Source organism: Peromyscus maniculatus, chromosome 10 (assembly GCF_049852395.1).
Source record: "Peromyscus maniculatus bairdii isolate BWxNUB_F1_BW_parent chromosome 10, HU_Pman_BW_mat_3.1, whole genome shotgun sequence".
Taxonomy (NCBI): Eukaryota; Metazoa; Chordata; class Mammalia; order Rodentia; family Cricetidae; genus Peromyscus; species Peromyscus maniculatus.
In genome coordinates, this window is record NC_134861.1 from 81,137,926 (window position 1) to 81,158,428 (window position 20,503).

The 20,503-nt window shown below is 37.5% G+C and overlaps 1 protein-coding gene across 1 annotated transcript in view; it reads right to left on the reverse strand.

Annotated features, from left to right (window-relative positions):
- Nucleotides 1-1,216: 1,216 nt before the first annotated feature.
- The window catches only part of LOC102922709 (transmembrane protease serine 11C), a 52,925-nt gene continuing 33,638 nt past the window's right edge, over nucleotides 1,217-20,503 (reverse strand). Inside the window, exons 5-10 of the mRNA XM_006983811.2 lie at nucleotides 19,954-20,114; nucleotides 10,722-10,760; nucleotides 7,293-7,464; nucleotides 5,576-5,835; nucleotides 4,456-4,598; nucleotides 1,217-1,388 (exon numbers count right to left, since the gene is read on the reverse strand). Of these exons, the coding sequence (XP_006983873.1) occupies nucleotides 1,227-1,388; nucleotides 4,456-4,598; nucleotides 5,576-5,835; nucleotides 7,293-7,464; nucleotides 10,722-10,760; nucleotides 19,954-20,114 (937 nt within the window). The 3' untranslated portion in view covers nucleotides 1,217-1,226. The remainder of the gene's footprint in view (nucleotides 1,389-4,455; nucleotides 4,599-5,575; nucleotides 5,836-7,292; nucleotides 7,465-10,721; nucleotides 10,761-19,953; nucleotides 20,115-20,503) is intronic.

A 20,503-nucleotide genomic window follows, 5' to 3' on the forward strand; every position in this document is an offset into this window, starting at 1 on the left:
AATCCCAGCTTAGGCAATTAGACACTCTTCAATTTTCAGAAAATTTCTGGCCTTCTCTATACATTAGTTAACTCATCTACAAAATTGAAATACCAAGGGGATCATTTCCCTGGAATGATTTCAATGTAATATATATAAATATTATATATTGCCTGGCACTAGTAAGAACCAGTAAATATTAACTAATATTATTAATACAATTTATAGGAGGTATCAAATTATCAAAATTTACCTCATGGTGAGAGCTATGGTGGCGGCTGTAATTTGCCAATAATGAAACAGAGAAATATGAAGTCCTATGGAGACAGTGATGGACTCCTGTCTGAGAAAGCACTCAGATTAAATAATGTTTTTGAGCAATGGCAACTGAGCAGCAGCATTAACATAACATTGCAGTTACAGACACCTACCTCTACCCTCCATTAGGATGTTTTCATATGTGAAAAATCAGAGTGATATGAAAGTAAAATTTCTATACGGTTTATTTAATTGCTAATTTGTATTACTGAGGAATTTTAAGAGTTTGGAAACAAATAGCAGGGCGTTGTTTGCGTTGTGAATTAAAGCCACCTATTGAAACAAGATTAACATGCCCATGGATGTTGTTACAGTTGCATGATAACCGCCTTCTGAGAGAAAACTGAGAGACGTGAAAGTCAGTGAACACTGTGATCTACTAATACATGTCATAGGGTTGTCATTTGTTTCCTATCACTTCACACAAGAAAGAATTAGAAGAATTGGTTTTGGTGCAGTGACCAGAAAGAAAATACAATTTTTTTTTCCTGAGTAACTCTTATGGGCAGCATTACTACAGTGACTATACTCCATCTTTAAACACACTGATCCTGGGGAACCCATGAACTGGTCAGCAGGAGATGGCCGATTTAAACAGAAACAGTTATAGCTAATGTTCCTGTGATACATTACCCAAATATCTGTCCCTCCAAAGCAGCAGAGACAATTTCCTTAATAAACAAAAACCATATTCACTCCTATAATTATATCCAACCCTAGATGAGTAAAGGATATTTTGGTTCATAATCTCACTAAAGGTTTGTCAAACTTCAATAAAAAAAGACTTAAATCTAAAACTTCATGCCTTTAAGTTTTCTGTCTAAATATGTAAAACAAGAAAAATATCTAAGGAAATGTGGCTTTTGGGATTACAAACTTATTTAATGGATCTATAACTTTTGAACTTTGCTCTATAGAGAACAACCACACTAGACACCAGTTTTGGATGCGATCCAGTCTCGGTAGTATGTCACCCGAGTGTAGACACCAGGCTTGTTTGGAAGTGCACATTCATCTCCCCAGCTTACAATACCAACAAGGAACCAGATGCCATTAGAATCCTCACTAACCAATGGTCCGCCAGAGTCACCCTGGAGAGAAAAAAAGGTAAGTCAATAATATAAATTAATGACACTTTGTAGAAATGGCAAGGGACACCAAAAATGAGAACAAAACAAGACAACCCCCACTAAAGCCCAGTATGTCAGCATAAATCTTTGGCTAGTGAAATATAATAGTGGAAGATTAGTATGAAATGTTACAACTTAGTTATCAACTAAGGAGTTGTTGAAGGTGTTTCTTCTTTGCAGTCATCACTATATTGAGGAATACTCTTCTCTATGTTACTATTATGCTGAGGGAAAAAGGAAGGTATGTACATTCATCCTCTATTAAAATTGGCCATAGTTTTCCATTCTTGAGCAAATGTTCTTCCCTATATTAAGGAAAGTAACTTTTTACATCACATGTTTACTTTCTTATATGAGAATACTAAGATTCTACTTTCATCACATTTCAAGGGGATAATATCCTATTATAAAGTAATTGTGCTATATATTAGATCCCCAAACTTACAATCTTTTAAAAGCAAAATTGTACCCTGTTTTGAACTGTATCTCTCCATTTCTTCCTACCTCCCCATCCTTGATAACCATTTATTATTATTATTATTATTAATTTGTTTTAAAAATGTATTTTTATTTCTGTGTATGTGTGTGCATTCTAGAGACTGTGGAGGACAGAGGGGAGCTCGGGTCCCCTGAAGTTGGAATTAGAGGCAGCTGTGAGCCACCATATATTGGTGCTAGGAGTGAAAATCACTCAAGTCTTCTGCAAGAGCAGTACATGCTCTTATATGCTAAACTGTCTCTCCAGCCTTGACAGACATCAGTATATTCTGTTTTAGTGAGTCAGTCTTTAAAGATTCCATGAAATCCTGCAGTATTTGACTTTGACTTTCTCTGTAGACTCCTTTGTTTGTTTTTGGAAGTATCATACTGTTTCCTATCACGACTGTACCATTTTCTATCCCTGTCACTAGTGTATAATTTTCTCTATATCATTGCAAACAATTTTTCTTTTTATTATAATCATAATATCATCTTAAAGTGATATCTCATTGTGTTTTTTAATGTGAATTTCTTTGATTATTGATTTTTTAGCACCTATAAAAAGTGTGCATTTTTTGTGTGTGCACATGTGTGTGTGCATGTTTGTGTTCATGTCGAGATCACAAGTTGGTGTCAGTTGTCTTCTTTGATCACTTTCCATCTTATTTTTTTTTGTGACAGGGTCTTTTATTCAACCTGGAACTCACTGATCCAACTAGTCCATGAAGCTAGGGATCCTCCTTTCTCCATCTCCCCAGGGCTGGGGTCATTGCTATGGACTACCATGTCTGGCTTTTCCCAATAATGCAGGGGAATATCAACTCAGGTCCTCATGATTGGATGGCTATCTCCTCAGAATTCATTTGTATTTTGTCTTTGGAAAAAAATGTCTATTTAGGCCATTTTCCCATTTTGAAGTCAGAACATGGTGCTTTTGGTGTTGATTTATATGAGTTACAGGAAGTTTCTAAGAATTGGCTTGAATGAGGGATTTGCTGATGTTTACAAAATGTGTAGAAGGGTTCAAAATAATGTGGAAGCTAACATTAATAGAGAGTACAAGTCACTGTGCAGATGGGAGGAGGCAGTGAAGAAAACAGGCAAGCCATTAGTTTTAAATAGTAGAAGACATTTGCTGAAACCAGAGGTTGAACATGGGTATCAATATCACAAAGAAAGGAAATTAAAGTTGTTTTCTTCTGATTTCTTCATTTTTTCTAGTTATTGAGAAAACTGTAATATTCTAAAGAAGACTGGCACATAGTGTAATATGTAGGAAAAGACTTTGTGAAGATGACATAGCACAATAAGATACACCAGAGTTACACAGGTAAAGACTCACGTGCCATTCTATTCCTTGGGTTTACAAGAAGACAATGGTTCATCTAGTGAGTCGTAGCTGACAAAGTTGGCAGATTACTCTGTGACTCACTGTGATTCAAGATTATTAGGATAGGTGTGGGGGAAGCAGGAGATGAAGCCACAGAGGGTGCAGCAAATGCAGTTGCTGAAGAATGGGTCTTAGGCTGTGGCCAGTTAAGAGACACAAGTCTACTTAACCAATTAAGTGCAGTGGGAATTTAAGCTCTTCATCGTCTCCAAGAATAGGTTTATTTAGTTTGAAAACTAGAAAGATGGAAACCTGTAATTAGAGAGGACAATTGTGTGTTATAAGTACTTATTTGTACGTCTTCTTGTTTTTAGAGTATAGTAATGTGCTTGCTCATTTCAATATCTCTAAAGCATAGTACAATAACTAAGTTCTACACAGCAATTGAATCAAGTGAGATTCTTCCTGGGTTTATCGGTAGTTGTGTCTGCCTGGACTACTTCCCTTGTGTATTTTGTTAGCTCCAGGACTATTACGTATTAACAGCATAGGGGGATTAGAGGCACATTAATAAGGAAAAGTAACTGGGTTTAGAGTTCAAAGAATGGACACAAGATCAAAGTTCCTCCGTTTAAGCCCCTGCTCTGTCAGTTCAATTAAATGCACTGTCTTGTCTCTTTGTCCAAGCTCCTCATCAGAAATGGGTTTCAAACTAAAATATGCTGCAGAAGATTACCATAACTAGAGTAAACAAATATTCTCAATGATCTTAAAACTGTGCCGCGTGTGGGATTCCACTCAGAAGTTGTTAAGTAAATTAAATAATTAGGATGTTGGAGCCAGGGAGTGAAAGCTCCATAACCAATTAGTATTAGATTAAGCTGAAGGTTTCTGGAGGTAGACCAGTCAAACTATAGTTATCAGTGATGTGTTTCATCGATTCACTGCTCATCCCGAGTCTCTTCCTCACTTCCACACATCGCTTCTTGTAACAAAACTGCTGACTTAGAATCATACTATTTTACAGAGATCAATATACATATTAGTTAGATGATTTGCCAATAACACACACTTATACTTTTAAGATTGAGAAAATTGCACTTTTCATTGGAAATATAAAACTATCAGAAATGAAAGAGGCAGAGGGAGGGAGGAAGAGAGAGAGAGAGAGAGAGAGAGAGAGAGAGAGAGAGAGAGAGAGAGACTGGGAAGAGTTACCTGGCAAGCATCAACACGGCCCTCCAGGAAGCCAGCACACAGCATTCCAGGTTTGATCACACCGCCATATGCCTTTCCACTGTTGCAGGTCTTGTTATCTATAATCTTCACTCTTCCTTTCTGGAGTATGTTAGGACTTTCTCCTGAAGAAACAATATCATATAATTTTTAAAAGGGAATTTAAAAATTGTATTTTTTTTTACATTTGTATATCTGTTTACTGTGTGAGAACATATGTGTGTGCACATGCGTACTTCTGCATGAGTATGGAGGTCAGAGGTCACCCGTGAGGTGTTTTCTCTTTCCCCCTTTGGGTTCTGTGTATAATCTCACGTTCTTATGCTTGAAGGTAAGTGCATAACCTGATCAGTCATGTGGCCAGCCCTCCAAATTGTAATATGTTTTTAGACTCAATATTAGTTTCTATGAATTAGTATTTAATTTTAAAATTATATTGCTTTTCAGGCAATATAAAACACACTTTAGTTAAAGCAATATTTATGAACACGCCACATACCAAACTATTGCTGAAAACAATCTTGTTTAGAGTTAGTTTGCATATCATATGTAATAGGATTTTTTTCTTTTAAAATGTTTAGAGTTTTACATTTTCTATGTATGTTTTAGAAAATAAACTTAAAAATTTACATGTCAGAAGCATTCATTTTATAATCATTTATAAATTTTTATCTAAGCTTACTACTGTGGTTCTAGATTTTAAAATCATTTAGTTTTATTTTCCTGCTTTAAAAATGTATTTTGACACTAACTCTACAGGATTAAGGTCATAGAATGCCTATGATAATTTTGTTCAAATATTACCTTCTTGATGAAGGATAAATACTTATTGAGTGATGAATGACACGTAGGAAATTAGGCATCCAGATCAAAAGAAACGTATGAAAACTGACATTATGAGGGCATTGTGGCAAACAACTATACGGGATTATAGTTTCTAAATGAATGATACTGAGCTCAGGTTTCAGCACATTGCACATTCCACTTTTCTCCATGATCTGGAGAATGTTCTTCACACTGAGATGTAACTCTGAATGTATTTCTTTTTTTTTTTTTTACACTGAAGCTGGAGTCCTGAGGTGGAGAGATGTGAGGACCTTACCATCAGACTTTAATGTTCCCCATCCAGTGACCACCACGTCTGAGTTGGGTGGGAACTTGTGAGTCCCTTCTGGTAAACATGCCCTTCGGATATTGCTTGCAAATAACACTGGCGAAGACAGACGCACAAGAGCTATGTCATTATCGTGGGCTGGGTAACTGTAGTTCTCGTGGATTATAATATTCTTGACAGTTCGTTGTGCTTGTGGCTTATTTAAAAGAAGCCCAAAACTAACTTTCCAGTCTTTTGGATTTGCATCCCTAAAGGAAATAGATTTATTTATTAAAACCTCTATATATTAGAGCTATAGGAATTAGTCACATCATCTTTGAAAATTAATTAGGTCATTTGCATTTCCATAGTACTTTTTTTTTGATACAAGGTTTTATTGTGCATCTCTGGCTGGCTAGAACTTACAATGTAGAAGCAAATTTGAGGCTGTCCTTGAACTCACAGGGATCTGTCTACCTCTACCTCCTGAGTTTATGCTGAGATTAAAGGTATACACCACTATGGCAAGTTTTTCCCCCATTCCCAGAAAAACTGTATATAAGAGAAGAACTAAAAACAATATTATTTGTACACATTTTGGCAACTTTATAAAATATGCTTTAAAAGATAATCAATAGCTGGGCATGTGAGCCTAGCACTTGAGGGATAGAGGCAAGAGAATGGTGAACTTGAGGCCACTCTGGGCTACATAGTAAATTTGAGGTCATTCTGAGCTATGCGTAGTGAGACCTTAACTTAAAAGTAATTAAAGAGAAAAGACAATTTATAGAAAGTGCATTTTATTTCTTGGCTTGAATAGAAAATAATGAAGGGGATTTAGAAAGGTAAATATGACAGCATAAAATGACAAGATTTAATAAAAAGTAGATGGGGATGTGAACACAAAGAATTTATGGAAATTACATCATTTAAGTCTTTTCATCATTTTACACAACAAATAACATACTTTTGTCTTCCACCTTTAGTTGCTATTTGGTATTTTGTATACTGTCATCTGAAAAGTAGTCCCGTTGGAACATTTTCAAGTTCTCTACTAAAGTGTTATCATAAGCCAGGATGGTTTTGCACAGAGTTGACCAAGTGAGAGATGAAATTTCATTTTTCTCCATCTCAATGGTAAAGTGCTGGCCTGGCATGCATGAGACCCTGAGTTCAGTCCCTAGTGCTGAGGAGAGAAGGGAGGATAGAGAGGTGGCAATCTCTCGGTGCAATCATACACTCGTTAAAGCAGTCATTATCTCCTCTGGGTGTGGTAGTCTGCACGTGTAATCACAACCCTTAGTAAGCAGAGGCAGGAGGGCTGCAAAGTTTGTGGTCAGTTCAAGCGACACCGCCAGTTTGAGGCCACTCTGCAATTGAGACCCTGTGGCCAACTCACCTTTGCCAATGTTTTGCAGACACTATTGTTGTTAGTATTGACGTGTTACTGGTGGTTAAGGGAAGGAGCGCTGCCCGGTGTTCTACAATGTACAGGCCAGCTCTCCACAATGAACAATTATATCTAGTCCAAAATGTCAATATTTCTACTTTTGACAAAATTCTTTAGGAGGACTACTATTTTTACTATTTTACTGATTAATCAGTGAGCAGTTTTGAGGCTGTGCCTCACTGGACTACTAAGCAGTTGGAGGCATAGTTGCATGATCACACTGATAGGGAGATATTATTAGACTTTTAGTACTTTAGTTCACAGGTCATATCTTACCTTATGAAACAGTGAGCGGCAGTGATAAGCCAGTTGTTGCTAATCAGAGTGGCTCCACATCGGTGGACACTATTCTGTTGAAGGCTTGCTTGCCAGGGCCATTCCCCTTCCTCAGCATCCTGGCCTCCTGCTACTTTGTGGCCCAAGGGAGTAATTGTGCGTCGTCCACAGCCTGTTCAAAGGAGAGTTCATCAGTGTTGATAATGCTTATGCATGTGTCTTGCTATATATAGTAAATAAACTACCTATAACATATGTCCCTATTAACTAGTAACTCAGCAAAATCTCACTGTCTTGGAGAAATTCAGATGGATTTACTGCTGATATTATTCCCTGAGAATACATTGACATCTCCTCCTCCTGTGCCTATCACTCACATGTACTCTGTGTCTGTCTTGTCTTACTACGGCTTGATGTATGACGTAGGTAGATTTATAGGTTTGGTTTTCAAAGAGACTAATCTTACTACATTGCACAAGGAAATACGTGGTTTTAAACTTTAGTGAAGGCTAGAAAGCAATACATGCCATAAAAAATATTCCTATGAAAGTGTGAGTGACTATGAATGTTATGAGACAGGGTAAACAGAAGTCCTGATACACAGTAGTTAGACAAAAGAAATGATGTGACGATGGCCAGAACTTTCAAAATCACATGCTTCTGTGAGGTAGGTTTGTACATTATTGTCAGCTTAGAAACATAGAAACAGATAGACTCTGATGTCTTGAAAGCAAATTTGTAGTAATGGTACAGTTCGCCATTCATCAGACTGATCCTGGTTCTCTTGACTATTGTAACTTTACACCAATAAAGTGTTGAATGTGTTCTTTAATTTGTCTTCTTTTACTAGAGATCAACATCTCATCTGTAAATACTTTAAAGGTTAGGAATTATGCTTTTTAATAAAAATATGTATTTAGAATCTACTATAGAGAACCTATTATATAAAAGGAACTCAATGAATATTTGTAGAAATAAAGCCTGTAAAACTTGAAATAAAAATACGTGTTTATTACTTCATTTGGAGAGTGAAAAAATTGTAATTAATTCAAGGCATGGATTAAGGCAGTAGCTAGTATCTGGCAATGTTGGAGACACTTTGTATTATTACAAATGGGTAGGGACTTGGGGGAGTGTCTACAGATATTCAGTGGACAAAGGCCAGAGATATTGCTAACTACCTTATGATAAACTGGAGAGCCAAATAAACAAAGCATTAGCTGGCCTCAGTGTCAATAGTATTAAGAGTAAGACACACTAGACAACAGAGTTGACTTATATCAAGAGTAAGAATGTTTAGCTAGGAGGTGGGGATGCACGCCTTTAATACTAGCATGTTGGAGGCAGAGGCAGGTGGATCTTTGTGAATTTGAGGCCAGCCTGATCTACAAAATGAGTTCCAGGACAGCCAGAGCTGTGACATAGAGAAACTCTGTCTCGGAAAAAAAAAATAAAAAAATAGAACATTTAAACATTTAAATGAATTAGAAAATTTAGCTTGTCAGTTGTTTCACAATTGATGTATGATTATAGTGGCTAGATATACTTTGAGATCTTCTTTCCTGAAGGTAGGAAGGCATGAGTAGCATAGGAGAGTCACGTATACTTTTCAAGGTCCTAACTGACCTTCTGAAACCTTTTGGTTTGCACACTGCTTTTAACACATCTCTAAACTCAGGTTAAAGCATCTTCCTTGAGTTACTTAGCTATGCCTGCCATGTCTAATGAGTACGCTCACATTGACTCATAGAATGTCACTCCCTTCTCTTTTTCTTTCTACTCCCACATCATTGACTCTACAGAGGATAAAGCAACTAATCCAGAACCCAGGGAATGATGGTTCCTCCCTACCCTCCTTTCTGTTTGGGCTACTCCTAAAGGAAGCTGGCTTTTACTCAGCTTCCTTCAGAGAGATATAAAAACAAAAGTCCTTCTCTGTGGGATAGGCACCTCCCTAGGAGGCTTGACTTCACTGTTTCTGACCTTACTTGTGATTCTTAATTTCTATCCATTTGTCAACTCAATCCAAAGCTCCCATTTACTCAGGATTGTTGTGTTTGCTAAGCTTTCAGTCACCACCTCTGCAGCCTTACCTTGTTATTACCTCTGCACAAGTCCTACATGGAACCTTGGAGGTTTATTTTATCAAAAGGGAGCAGATGGTAAATTTCAAGGATTTAAAAATACAGTGAGGATTGCTGGCTGATACTTTCAGAAACATCATGGAACCTACATGCCATCCTACCCTTTTACTTCATATACTTTATTGTGTCACACATTAATGCTCCATTCTTTAAATTTATTTTGTTTTTCTGCACACCTTTTGCTTTTTATTACAAATGTGATCAGAACCCTAGATAGATCAAGTCAAATTCTGAATTCTGATATGAAAGGGTTTTAAGTGTTCCAGTTGGGGAGTAGATAGACTGCATGACATCTTTAATACCATTGCTGACAGACCTGGAAAGACTTCTATGAACCTGACAACCTTCCAAATTGAAACTGTGGATTTTCAATTTACAGATACTGAGGATTTCATGGGAATCATTTGTTTCAAGATGTTTTATTAAGTTACCTGTGGGTTGTTTAATCAAAGTCTATGAAAAAGAAAACCCAAATAGCCTTTTGTTTAAATTTTGTCCCAAGTCCCTCCTCAATAACTAAGCAGTGACTAAGGGGTAGTAAGAGTAGCCTGGGTCAGTGTCACCTAGCTCTAGAGGGTGAATGCTCTAATCTGGCTCCCACAATCAGTCTCAGTTCCCAGATAAATGCAGTGCTTTCCCTGACAGCTTGCTCTGAGTTTCAGCCACTTTGAGGATCATGTTTCCTAAGACAAGTAGTGGGGTGGGGGTGGGGGTGAAAACAACGCCTTGCCCAGCAAGGAAGAAGTGGTTTGCATAGAAAGCATACAGCTTTCTGCACACAAATTTAGTTGCTAGGGTCAGAATTCCAGAGAGAGTTTTCCTAGCCCTGGGATTCTTATAGGCGAAACAGAAAACACAAAGAGCTGGCATATACTGAGTACCAGCTGTCAGCACATGTACTCTGGTAAGTAATTTATTTCTATTACCTTATTTCATCTTCACACTAATTTGAAACTAAGGCTTTGGAAAGTTAAGGAACTTATGCCAATTCTTCCCTCTAGAATTTGGCAGATCTGAAACTCCAAATGCACATGTAGCTGATTTTAGATTCTAAGTTCTTAATTACCACTGCTTGTCCCTACATCCTCCCTATCCTCCCTGCCATTATGGCATGTGATGATGCTCCTCATTTTAAATCCATGATATCAGCCAGTTTAAGAGCATCGACAGTAACATTCACACACATTTCTGGAAGGCAGGCAAGCTTATTACACCTCAACTGCAGGTCTTCTTGGCATTCTAAGGACGGATTTTTGATGGAAAATAACTTCATCGATAAACTTACATGTGTTGAGAAGATCTTCTGCTATAGGCATTGCAATGTCTAAAAGTCAAGAAAATGAAAATATTTACATTTATAAACACATTTTATTCTTAACATTAATGTTAATTAAGTTGTTTTTTGCAAATATCCTGTAAACATTTTATCTATCTTGATTGCCAGTTCTGTTCATAAATTAACAGAGAAAAATGAAATATTTACACTTATTTTTTAAAATACAAAAGTTCCCCACTATAATTTATTTGCAAAGCAGTTTTGAAATGTCCTGAAACATATGAGAAATAGTGACATTCCACCAAATCCAAGAACACACCTTAACAAATAATCCTAGTAACTAGAATGTTGTTACTTTTACTACACTTTTAAAATTAAAATTAATTTTTTGGTAAACATATAGAGAGATGGGTTTCACTTTGATTTTTCATACACATATAGTTATACTTTGTTCTTATTGCCTCTCAATCTTCTGGATGCCTCTCCTCTTCTCCCTTACTCCTTAACATTGGCCTCATTTCTGCTTTCATGACACATGCTCCATTACCCTGTCTTGTTCCTACCTCTTCATCCCTTTAGACCTCTTTCTCCTCTTTCATAATTTACCCTGATGGTCAATACACACACACACACACACACACACACACACACACACACACATACACACACACACACAGGCAAGGCACACACAGGCACATACACACAAGTGTACAAATGTGTGCATGCACACTTTCAATGAAGGTTCTATAAATGAGAGAAAATATGTATTTGTCTTTCTGAGTCTGGCTTATTTCACTTGACATGATAATCTCTTGTTGTGTCTATTTTCCTTCCAATGTTATAATGTTACTCTTCTTTACAGATGGACAAAATTCCATTTTATGTAGGTTCCACATTTTCATTTTCTAGTCATCCATTGATGGATACCTAGGCTGGTCCATAGCTTGGCTAGTGTGGACTGTGCTGTAGTACACATAGATGTGCTGACTTAGGATCCTTTAGATGTGTGTACAGGAGTGGAGCAGCTTGGTCAGGTAGTAGCTCTGGTTTTAGTTTTAGTGGTTTTATTTGTGTTAAGTGCCTTTTACTATATTTTAAAATTTATATTCTTTTTGTGCTGTGGTTCAATTGTTTGCCATCCCACTTCCCATTTATTTTGGATCAAAAATAATTTAACTGGACAATGAGGCAGAGTTTAAATTTTTCCACTCATTTCTGTATGGATAAATCATTTTAGAGATTTGGGAAGAAATCATTTATAACAAATAGTTTTGCTACACAGCCCATTTGTGAACAGAGTCGCAAATTTACTCAATTGATGTGGGGAAAGTATGTTGAAAGAGTAAACAAATGAGTTATGCTTCAAACATCATGTGTAGAAAGCTGTCAGTTCACTAGATAGTTCTGCTGAAGAGTTCAAAAAGGCAATATCAACTGCAGTATGAGGCAAACACTATAAATGTCTAGGTTGATTCATTTTATGTTCTTGATTTCTATAAATCAAGGAAAAAGTATCCAGTTCTCCATATCAATTACAGTTACAGTTTTACATTTGGTTGCACAATAAACCAGGGAGACAAAAGAATCCTTTTCCAGACATTGACCTGTCTAAACAAAAGGCAAGGGCACTTAGCAGTCAGCTGGGCTAGAGAAGAATGGGGTTACACCTACTCAAAGAGAAATCTGCCATAGTTTTATATACCATTTACTGTTGCTTTACAGAGGCTATTTTTCATTTGATATGATATGTCTAGTTTAGTTTTGAATTTTTATGCTTGGTAACTTCTATCAAATCATTTTTAGATATTTAGAAACAAATGTTTAAATGGACTGAACAAATCTTGTTCTACACTCAAAGAACTAATAGTTTTACAACTATGTTATTCATACAAGTTTTTTCTTTTCTTGAATTTTTCTTTATTAATATATTAATTTCTAAAGAAAATAAATGCCTTGGACTTGTAGTTTGCTTTTAAAAGTTGTGCTCTTCCATAGCTCAATAGATTAGCAGTTGAGTATGTGGAAGACAAGCTACAATGAATTGAGAAATGACTTGAGTCATTTTCCTCTCAGATTGAGTCACAGCTGTGGCTATCTGTATTTTCTGCCATTTAAGTCTCCTGGCTCACACTCAGAGGTTAGAAATCTTGTGGACTGGACTCACAATCACAAAGTCAACAGTGTAACCTAAGAAACTCTGTTTACAGTGTGCTATATTAAGGAAGTGACAGAAAACAATAGCTTGGTCTCTGCCAAGGAGGAGATGGATCAAAGGACACAAAGAATCCTGGGAGTGGTGGCTCACAGGTGTAATTCTAGCACTCGTAGGCTGAGGAAGAAGGAGGAGGCTGAGGCCAAACCAGTTTGTAGGACAAAGAAATCAAAAGACCAAACAGCTCAGCAAATGTGCATTGGACTTCTCCAAGGGCACAGGTGTTAAAGCACAGACATGGGTTTATTCCCAGTGAATCAATTTGTTGGAGATAGAGATGCAAATTCACAATTATTTAAAAATCACCTCCAGTTATGTTCATTTTCCTGTGGTAGGTTTAGTGGCTGACCTGCAGATAACTGAACGTATGAACAAAAATTGTTAAGAACAAAGGGAGGATTTGAACAGTTGGCAAAAACATTCTTTTGGGAAGGAGTCGAGAAATTTATTTTAAGGCCAGAGAAATTTGGTATGATTGGTTGCAGGTGAATATTAGATTTGAAACATGCTCTTTATGTTAGTCCTGTAGACTGTCCACGACTGCTGTTCATAGTTGGGAAGTCCAAGAGGAAAATTCAGATGGGCTGGTAAAAAGGAGGACCCCTGTCCTGGGTATGGTGTTGCCCTCCATGAAAATCTTAGCACTCAGATGGCAGAGGCAGACGGATTTCTGTGAGTTTGAAACTAGCCTAGTATGCAAAGCAAGTTCCTGATCAGCCAAGGTTCACAGTAAGATCGTGTCTCAAAGAAGGAGGAAGAGGAGCAGGAGGAGAAGGGAAAGGAGGAAGATGAGGTAACAACAAAGAACTCCTCCTGTTCTTGGTGGTAGCGTTTACCCTTATACTCTGTAATCCTAGCCTGTGCATAGAGAAACCTGCCTCAAATAAATAAATGAACAGATGGTAGATAGATAGATGGCATATATGGATGGTTAAGATATTATACTAATTAAAATACTTTAAGAAACATTTTGGTAATAAAATAGGTTTGTTAAAGCTAAAAATTGGTTCTTAGCTAAGAAAGTACATTTTGATAATCATATTTTCTTTCAAATGTCTTTAAAGAGTTATCAAAAATGATGGGTTAGTTCAATAATTTAAGTCATGACACAGTGAAACCTTTCCTTGTCTCAAGATTAAGATTCATGAAAATATGTGTTCTACTAACTCAACCCATGCCCCAGTTTTATCCAGCTTCTCATGAACACTAGGCCAAGCATTACTGCTGCCTGAAAAGCCTCAGCAGTGAATCAGGGTCAGCATCCTTGTGTGTGGAGTTCATTGCTCTATTTTTTTTCTTTTACTTCTACACGATTTGAAGCTTTTCTTTAACCAATCAGGATTTGGGGTAAGTACTCAGTGTATTTCATTCCTATTCAGTTGGGTATTTTTGTGTAGAAATGGACCAGGGTAAAATCTCTCAACCAGACACCAAAATTATTGGACTCTGATCTTGTGTTTCATCCTCTAGAACTTTATATCCCACTAGACTTCAGATTGATAGCCCTGAGAAATTTGCTCCAGAAAAGGACTGGTTGTTTGCTCATGATTTGCGTTTTCCTGACTGTAGAATGGCATAAGAATGAAACATCTATAGACAACCATCAAAAAAAAAAAGTGACAGGAAGTTATCAGTAGTGACAACCCACTCCCAGGATGGCCCCAATAGACACGTTTAGCAAGTAATGGATGAATCTTCTGCTTGCCAGGATTTTGTGGGAGAACTGTTCCTCCTCATTCTTCATCCATGCAGTTTAGCTGTCATGTGACTTGAGTTGTACAGACTTCTCTATCATCCTGTTCATACTTATTGGTGACCTATCATGGGAAAACAGAGCCTCACATTGGATTTTTCTGGCTTATTAAACAACACCCATTTCTTCTTCATTAGAACTACCCACTTGAGAATTTTGTATGTTGAGAGCTGCTGATACTCAGATTTGCCTTTAGAAGAAATGGTGGGAAAGTTTTCCAAAAGAATAAAACTGAAATGAAACAATAGTTCTCTGTGACCTGCTTAGAGCCCCTGATTCTACCCCTAGCAGAAGCAATCTGCATCCTGGTCCTCACAGCTGTATGAGCCAAAGAAAGTAAGTTGAGTTGGTTTCCATCATTTAACAGTTGAAGGAGACTCATTGTTACAAAGCTCATTGCGTGGTATTTATTGACTTCTTTTTTTTCATGCCAGCCACTATGCTGTGATAAATTTTCATTCTACTTTGAGGCAAAAGTTATTACATGTAGTATACTGGTGCCCGAGAGCCAGTGGAACAGAGAGATTTTTGTTTGGCTTAATTTTGGATATTATTAATTATAATATTAGCAAATTTTGAAATGTCAAAGATATTCCTTTCATCGGTATCAGTATCATCAGTTTATTCAGTTTAATCAATAAAGACAATGTTTCCACTGTAGGGCTTGCCCACTAGGAAGTCAAATTGTATTTGGTGAACTCTAGGATAATCACCACTTTGGATGTGGTTGTCTCTACAATGTTATCTCTATTAGTTTCCTTGTGATGGTGTAATAAACTATCACAAATGGTGTGACCTGACACAGTTTAATCTCTTGTGGTTATGAAGGCTAAAGTCTGAAGTCAAGATAGCAACGAGGCTCTGGTAAAAAATGCTTCCTTACTTCTTTTAGACATCTGGTGGCTCTAAGGACTCCTTGGTGTTCCTTGGTTTATAATTGTTGCTCTAACCTCATCTATCCTCACATGGCTGATTTGCGTTTATGCTTTCAGAAAGACTTATTAGGACACTGTTCACAGGACTAGGGCTACCATAATCCACTGTGACAGCATATTTTTAAAAATTATTTTTTTTATTTTTTTATTTTTTTGGTTTTTTCGAGACAGGGTTTCTCTGTGTAGCTTTGTGCCTTTCCTGGAACTCACTTGGCAGTCCAGGCTGGCCTCGAACTCACAGAGATCCGCCTGCCTCTGCCTCCCGAGTGCTGGGATTAAAGGCGTGTGCCACCACCACCCGGCTTAAAAAATTATTTTTATTAAAATGATATATTTATTTTTATTTTATGTGCATTGGTGTTTTGCCTGCATGTATGTTTGTGTGAGGGTGTCAGATCCCCTGTTACTGGAGTTACAGAGTTGTGAACTGCCATGTTGGTGCTGAGAATTGAAACTTGGTCTTCTGGGAGATCAGCAAGTGCTCCTAATTGCTAAGCCATCTCTCCAAGCCTGTATAGTATCATCTTAATTTAGCTAATTTAATCTCTAAAGACTTGGTTGTCAAATATAATAGTCCCCATTTATTCTGAGGATCTAATACAGGCTCTTCAATGGATCCCTGAAATTTAGATATGGTTTCTAGATCTTAGCCTCAAAAATAGTAAGTAAAGAGAAAATAAAAAGAGCTAAACAAAATAACACAGCAAAGTCAAATGAGCAGGGACAGGAATGAAGTGATTTAGTGCAAATGAGAAGCCCTTCTCTCATCAGGGAGTTGTCCCATGATGCTAATCTTTCTTCCCCCACGCCAGACCACATATCCAGCACTGTAGAGGACACAGAGTCCTCATGCTCACAGAAAAGCTCCAGGGAAACCAGGAATGTTAAGCATGCATGGTTGCTCTTTCAAAGAAGAGATGTATAACTTGTTTGTCACCCAGAAGACGGGATGTGGTTAATAGCCTGGTGACCTTTGTGTTATCGGTATGGCCAGAGGCTCCCCCAGACTCTTACAAACAGGACCAGAGGTGGATAAAAGCCTACTGACCTTTGCACTATCTGTATGACCAAGACCATACCAGGTCCTCCCCCAGGCCCTTAAGATGACACATGTAGTCTATCTATAGAGCCTATCCTTATGAAAGAAGTGGCATATTCTTTGAAAAAAGTTTTGATGCAATCATGCCTTATTGTATACATGGGATTTTGTTACACCAGGAAACATTTTTCCAAATTATACTGTACTTAAATATGCCTAAAATAAATTGCTCAGTGTCAGACTCCTGAAGTTTGAACCAACACCATCTACTTAGTTGTGTTGAAGCAGTTTTCCTACTGGCCTCATGTGGATCATTATTCTGCCATTCCTGGTGTTTGCAGAGACCCAGTCCCCCATAGGGTTATCTGAGGAATATGTAATCATAAACACAAGTCTTCAAGAAACATGTTTTTGAAAAGTAACATATTCTATGCTTTAGAATGTATTAATGAGAAAACAGATATCCAAGAATAGAGTTTGAAAAATAACATTTCTGTTTTTCTTAGAAGCAGACACCCTCTTTATTCCAGAATAATGAGTAAGACCTTGATACTCAAGGTTGTGATTCAAATACCAGCCCAGAAACTATCAAATTAAAAAGAATAATCATCTACCTACCTGTTTGTCTATGTATGTATGTGTGTATGTATGTATGTATGTATGTATATATATATGTATGTATGCATGCATGCATGTATGTATGTATGTATGCATGTATGTATGTATGTATGTATCTCTATTCTTTTGACTTCAAATTTTTATTATATTCATTTATTAGTGTGTGTGTATGTGTGTGTGTGTGTGTGTGTGTGTGTGCACGCGCACGTGCACACACATGCACACACACCTGCAAGCACATTTATGTTGGGCATGTGGAGGTCAGAAGACAATATGTGAGAATGGATTCTTTCCTTCCACTATGATCCCAGGAACTAATCTCAGGTCACCAGAATTTTTATCAAATACCTCTACTTACTGAGCCATCTCACTAATCCCCATTTTGCCCATTTTGTCGTGTGTGTGTGTGGGGGGGGGGGGAGGGGGAAGGGGAGGGGGAGGGGGAGGGAGAGGGGGAGGGGGAGGGGAGGAGGGAGGGAGGGAGGGAGGGAGGGAGGGAGGGAGGAAGGGAGACATTCACCAAAGGGACCTCAGTTGGGAAAATGCCTGTAGGTAAGTCAGTTGGCATTTTCTTGATTCATGAGTGATATGGGAGGACTCAGCTCACTGTGGGCAGTGCCAGCCTTGGGCTGGTGGTCCTGAGTTGTATAAGAAAGCACACTGAGCATGCCATGAGAAGCAAGCCAGTAGATACCACTCCTCCATAAGTTTTGGTTGGGTTCCTGTCTCCAGGTTTCTGTCTCCAGTGATGTGTGTTTCATCACTGACTTCCCTTAGTGATAGAGTGTGGCCCATGAGTGAGTTATAAGATGAAAGAAACCCATTTGTTTGCAAGTTTCTTTTGGCCATGGTGTTTGTCACAATAATAGAAACCCTAACTAAGACAGCTTTCAAATCTATAAAACATACATATTGGGCGGTTTTGTTTTCTCTGGATAAAAACTCAGTAATTAGTAATGACTTGTGCTAAACCTGTCTTTAAATGTTCTTTATAATTTATCTGTTCTCCAAAATCTTCACAACAACCATAATGAGTATTTTTTATTCTAATCCTCATTTCTGTTATGACATGGTTAGACAGAGGCATTCAAATGTTAAGTAAATTTCCCAAAGTCTTACATATAGAGGACTGAAAAACCCAAATATCAAGCCATCTAATAGCAGAATCTGTGTTCTCAAACAATGTCTTGTATTGCCCCTTTTCTCCTAGTTTCATTGTAGGATACTTGTGCTTCAATCAGCCATTCATTTTAATTAGCAGTTCTGGCCAGTGGCATGTAAGGCTTTGTCTTAAATATACAGAGATTTTTTTTTTTGGTATATTAAGCAGCACGTATGAAAATGTACTTCACAGCCTTGGCGTATCCGTTGTAAGTAGCTGAGCTAACTCGTCATCGTAAGAAGGTCATGGTATTTAATAAAGTGCTGAAACAGCGACTTGGACTGCCAAATAAATTTCAAGATCCCTATGGCACAGACCTACTTATGTCTTTACCAATGATTAAAAACTCATCTCAGTGAGGGCTGTCCTGGGTATAAGCCCTGTACTAACGTGTTCCATTGTGGTTTTGGGAGAATGGCTTTGTCAGCTGCTGGGTTTGCTTCTACATGGGTGAAACCTCACTCAGTTTTATGAGGCACCTAACTTCTGATGAAGGATGAAGAGTGAGGGACAGAGAGTTTCCAAGACTTAAGACAATACCAGAGCACAGCCTATACTTAACCTGCTTTATTTAACTGCTCCTGACAACAATGTAGTTTAGCATTGCAACAGGACTCCTAAGAAAAATCAGTTGTTTGGAAGAGACCAACAGGGTGCGTATTTCCCTGAGATCTTACGTAATATTTAAAATTTGGAAGGATGCTGGGAATATAATACCTCGTTTATGTTTTTGTTTACGTAGTTAGCAGATAAATTTCTAAAATTATCTCTTTGGATCTTACTTCTCTACAACTTGGAAGGCTGCTTTTTTCTTGCCTTTTTTGAGGACACTATGTATATAATGAGGAGGAAGGCTGTGAGAGGAAACATCTCAGGGAAACTACAATTCAGGAGTGGCTTCCTATCCAGGAGAAGCACATCAGATCTTGCTTTTTGATGCTTTGATATTCAGTGAAAATGAATGCTTGTCCTAGGAGCCCCCACCCCAATCTTTTAGTCCTTCCCATAGAGGTGGCAATATTTTCAGTTTCAATTCTGTTCCCCAGATTGTCTGCCTTATTCTTATAATAGGATTTGTAGTTCTAGGAACTGACAGCCTGTCCCAGAGATGACTGTGTTTTATCATGATCCATGCTATTCTCACAAACCAGGGATAAGTTGTTTCCTCACTAAGAATAAGAAGCAGATTCTATGTGTCTATGTGAGACAAGTTGTATTAAATGTGTGTCAAGTAGGAAGATAGATTTTTAAAAAGTTCCATCAATCCTGGCAGTCTTCATTGTTGAGACTGTTAGAAAGAAAGTGGGCATTATGACTGTAGAGCAAGCCATAGTTTTGGCTGCTGTGTTTTGCCAAAAAAAAAAATGTAATTTGAGATTCTGGTTACTTTCACAGCGCACAAAAATTGCTGTCGTTTTCTGTGGTACAACACTTAAAGGAAGAAATTCTGCTTCATGTGTATAATAAAACACCATATTCAAATTGAAAGATGAAAGTCATTCCATACCATATGTATTCTTACCTGAAAATTTAAATGAGGAAAAATCTATAAGTAATCCAGTTTGGCCTTTGAGCTTCTGATACAAAATGGTTTCAACGCTGTCCCAGAATTTTTCTACGTTATTGCTATAACAGGCTTTAAATTTCAGCACAACATGTAACACCACTTTCCCATTGGCTTTGCTGTAAAACATAAACAGACAGATTGTCATCTCATGATGGAACCCCTATCATTTTTAGCAGCAGGGTGGGGAGTTCATAAAGGGGCAATGGTTGACACAATATAGTAGAACTACTCTGTTTTGTGAACTGTGGAGTCCCTTCCAAGGGAGAGGAGACAATATTTTATGGATGTAATGAACGAGTTGTTTTATTTTTATATCCAGGGAAACTGAGTTTGAATTTTATATCTAGTATCTGCCACTATAATTATATAGCAAGTTGCTGTCATTCACTTTTCCTGGTTCTCCTCTCCAAAATGGAATGATGATCTTACTAGTTTTTAAAAAAAATCATTACAGATCAAGAGCTTCTTATTAATGGATATAGAAGAATTTTGAATATCACATTAG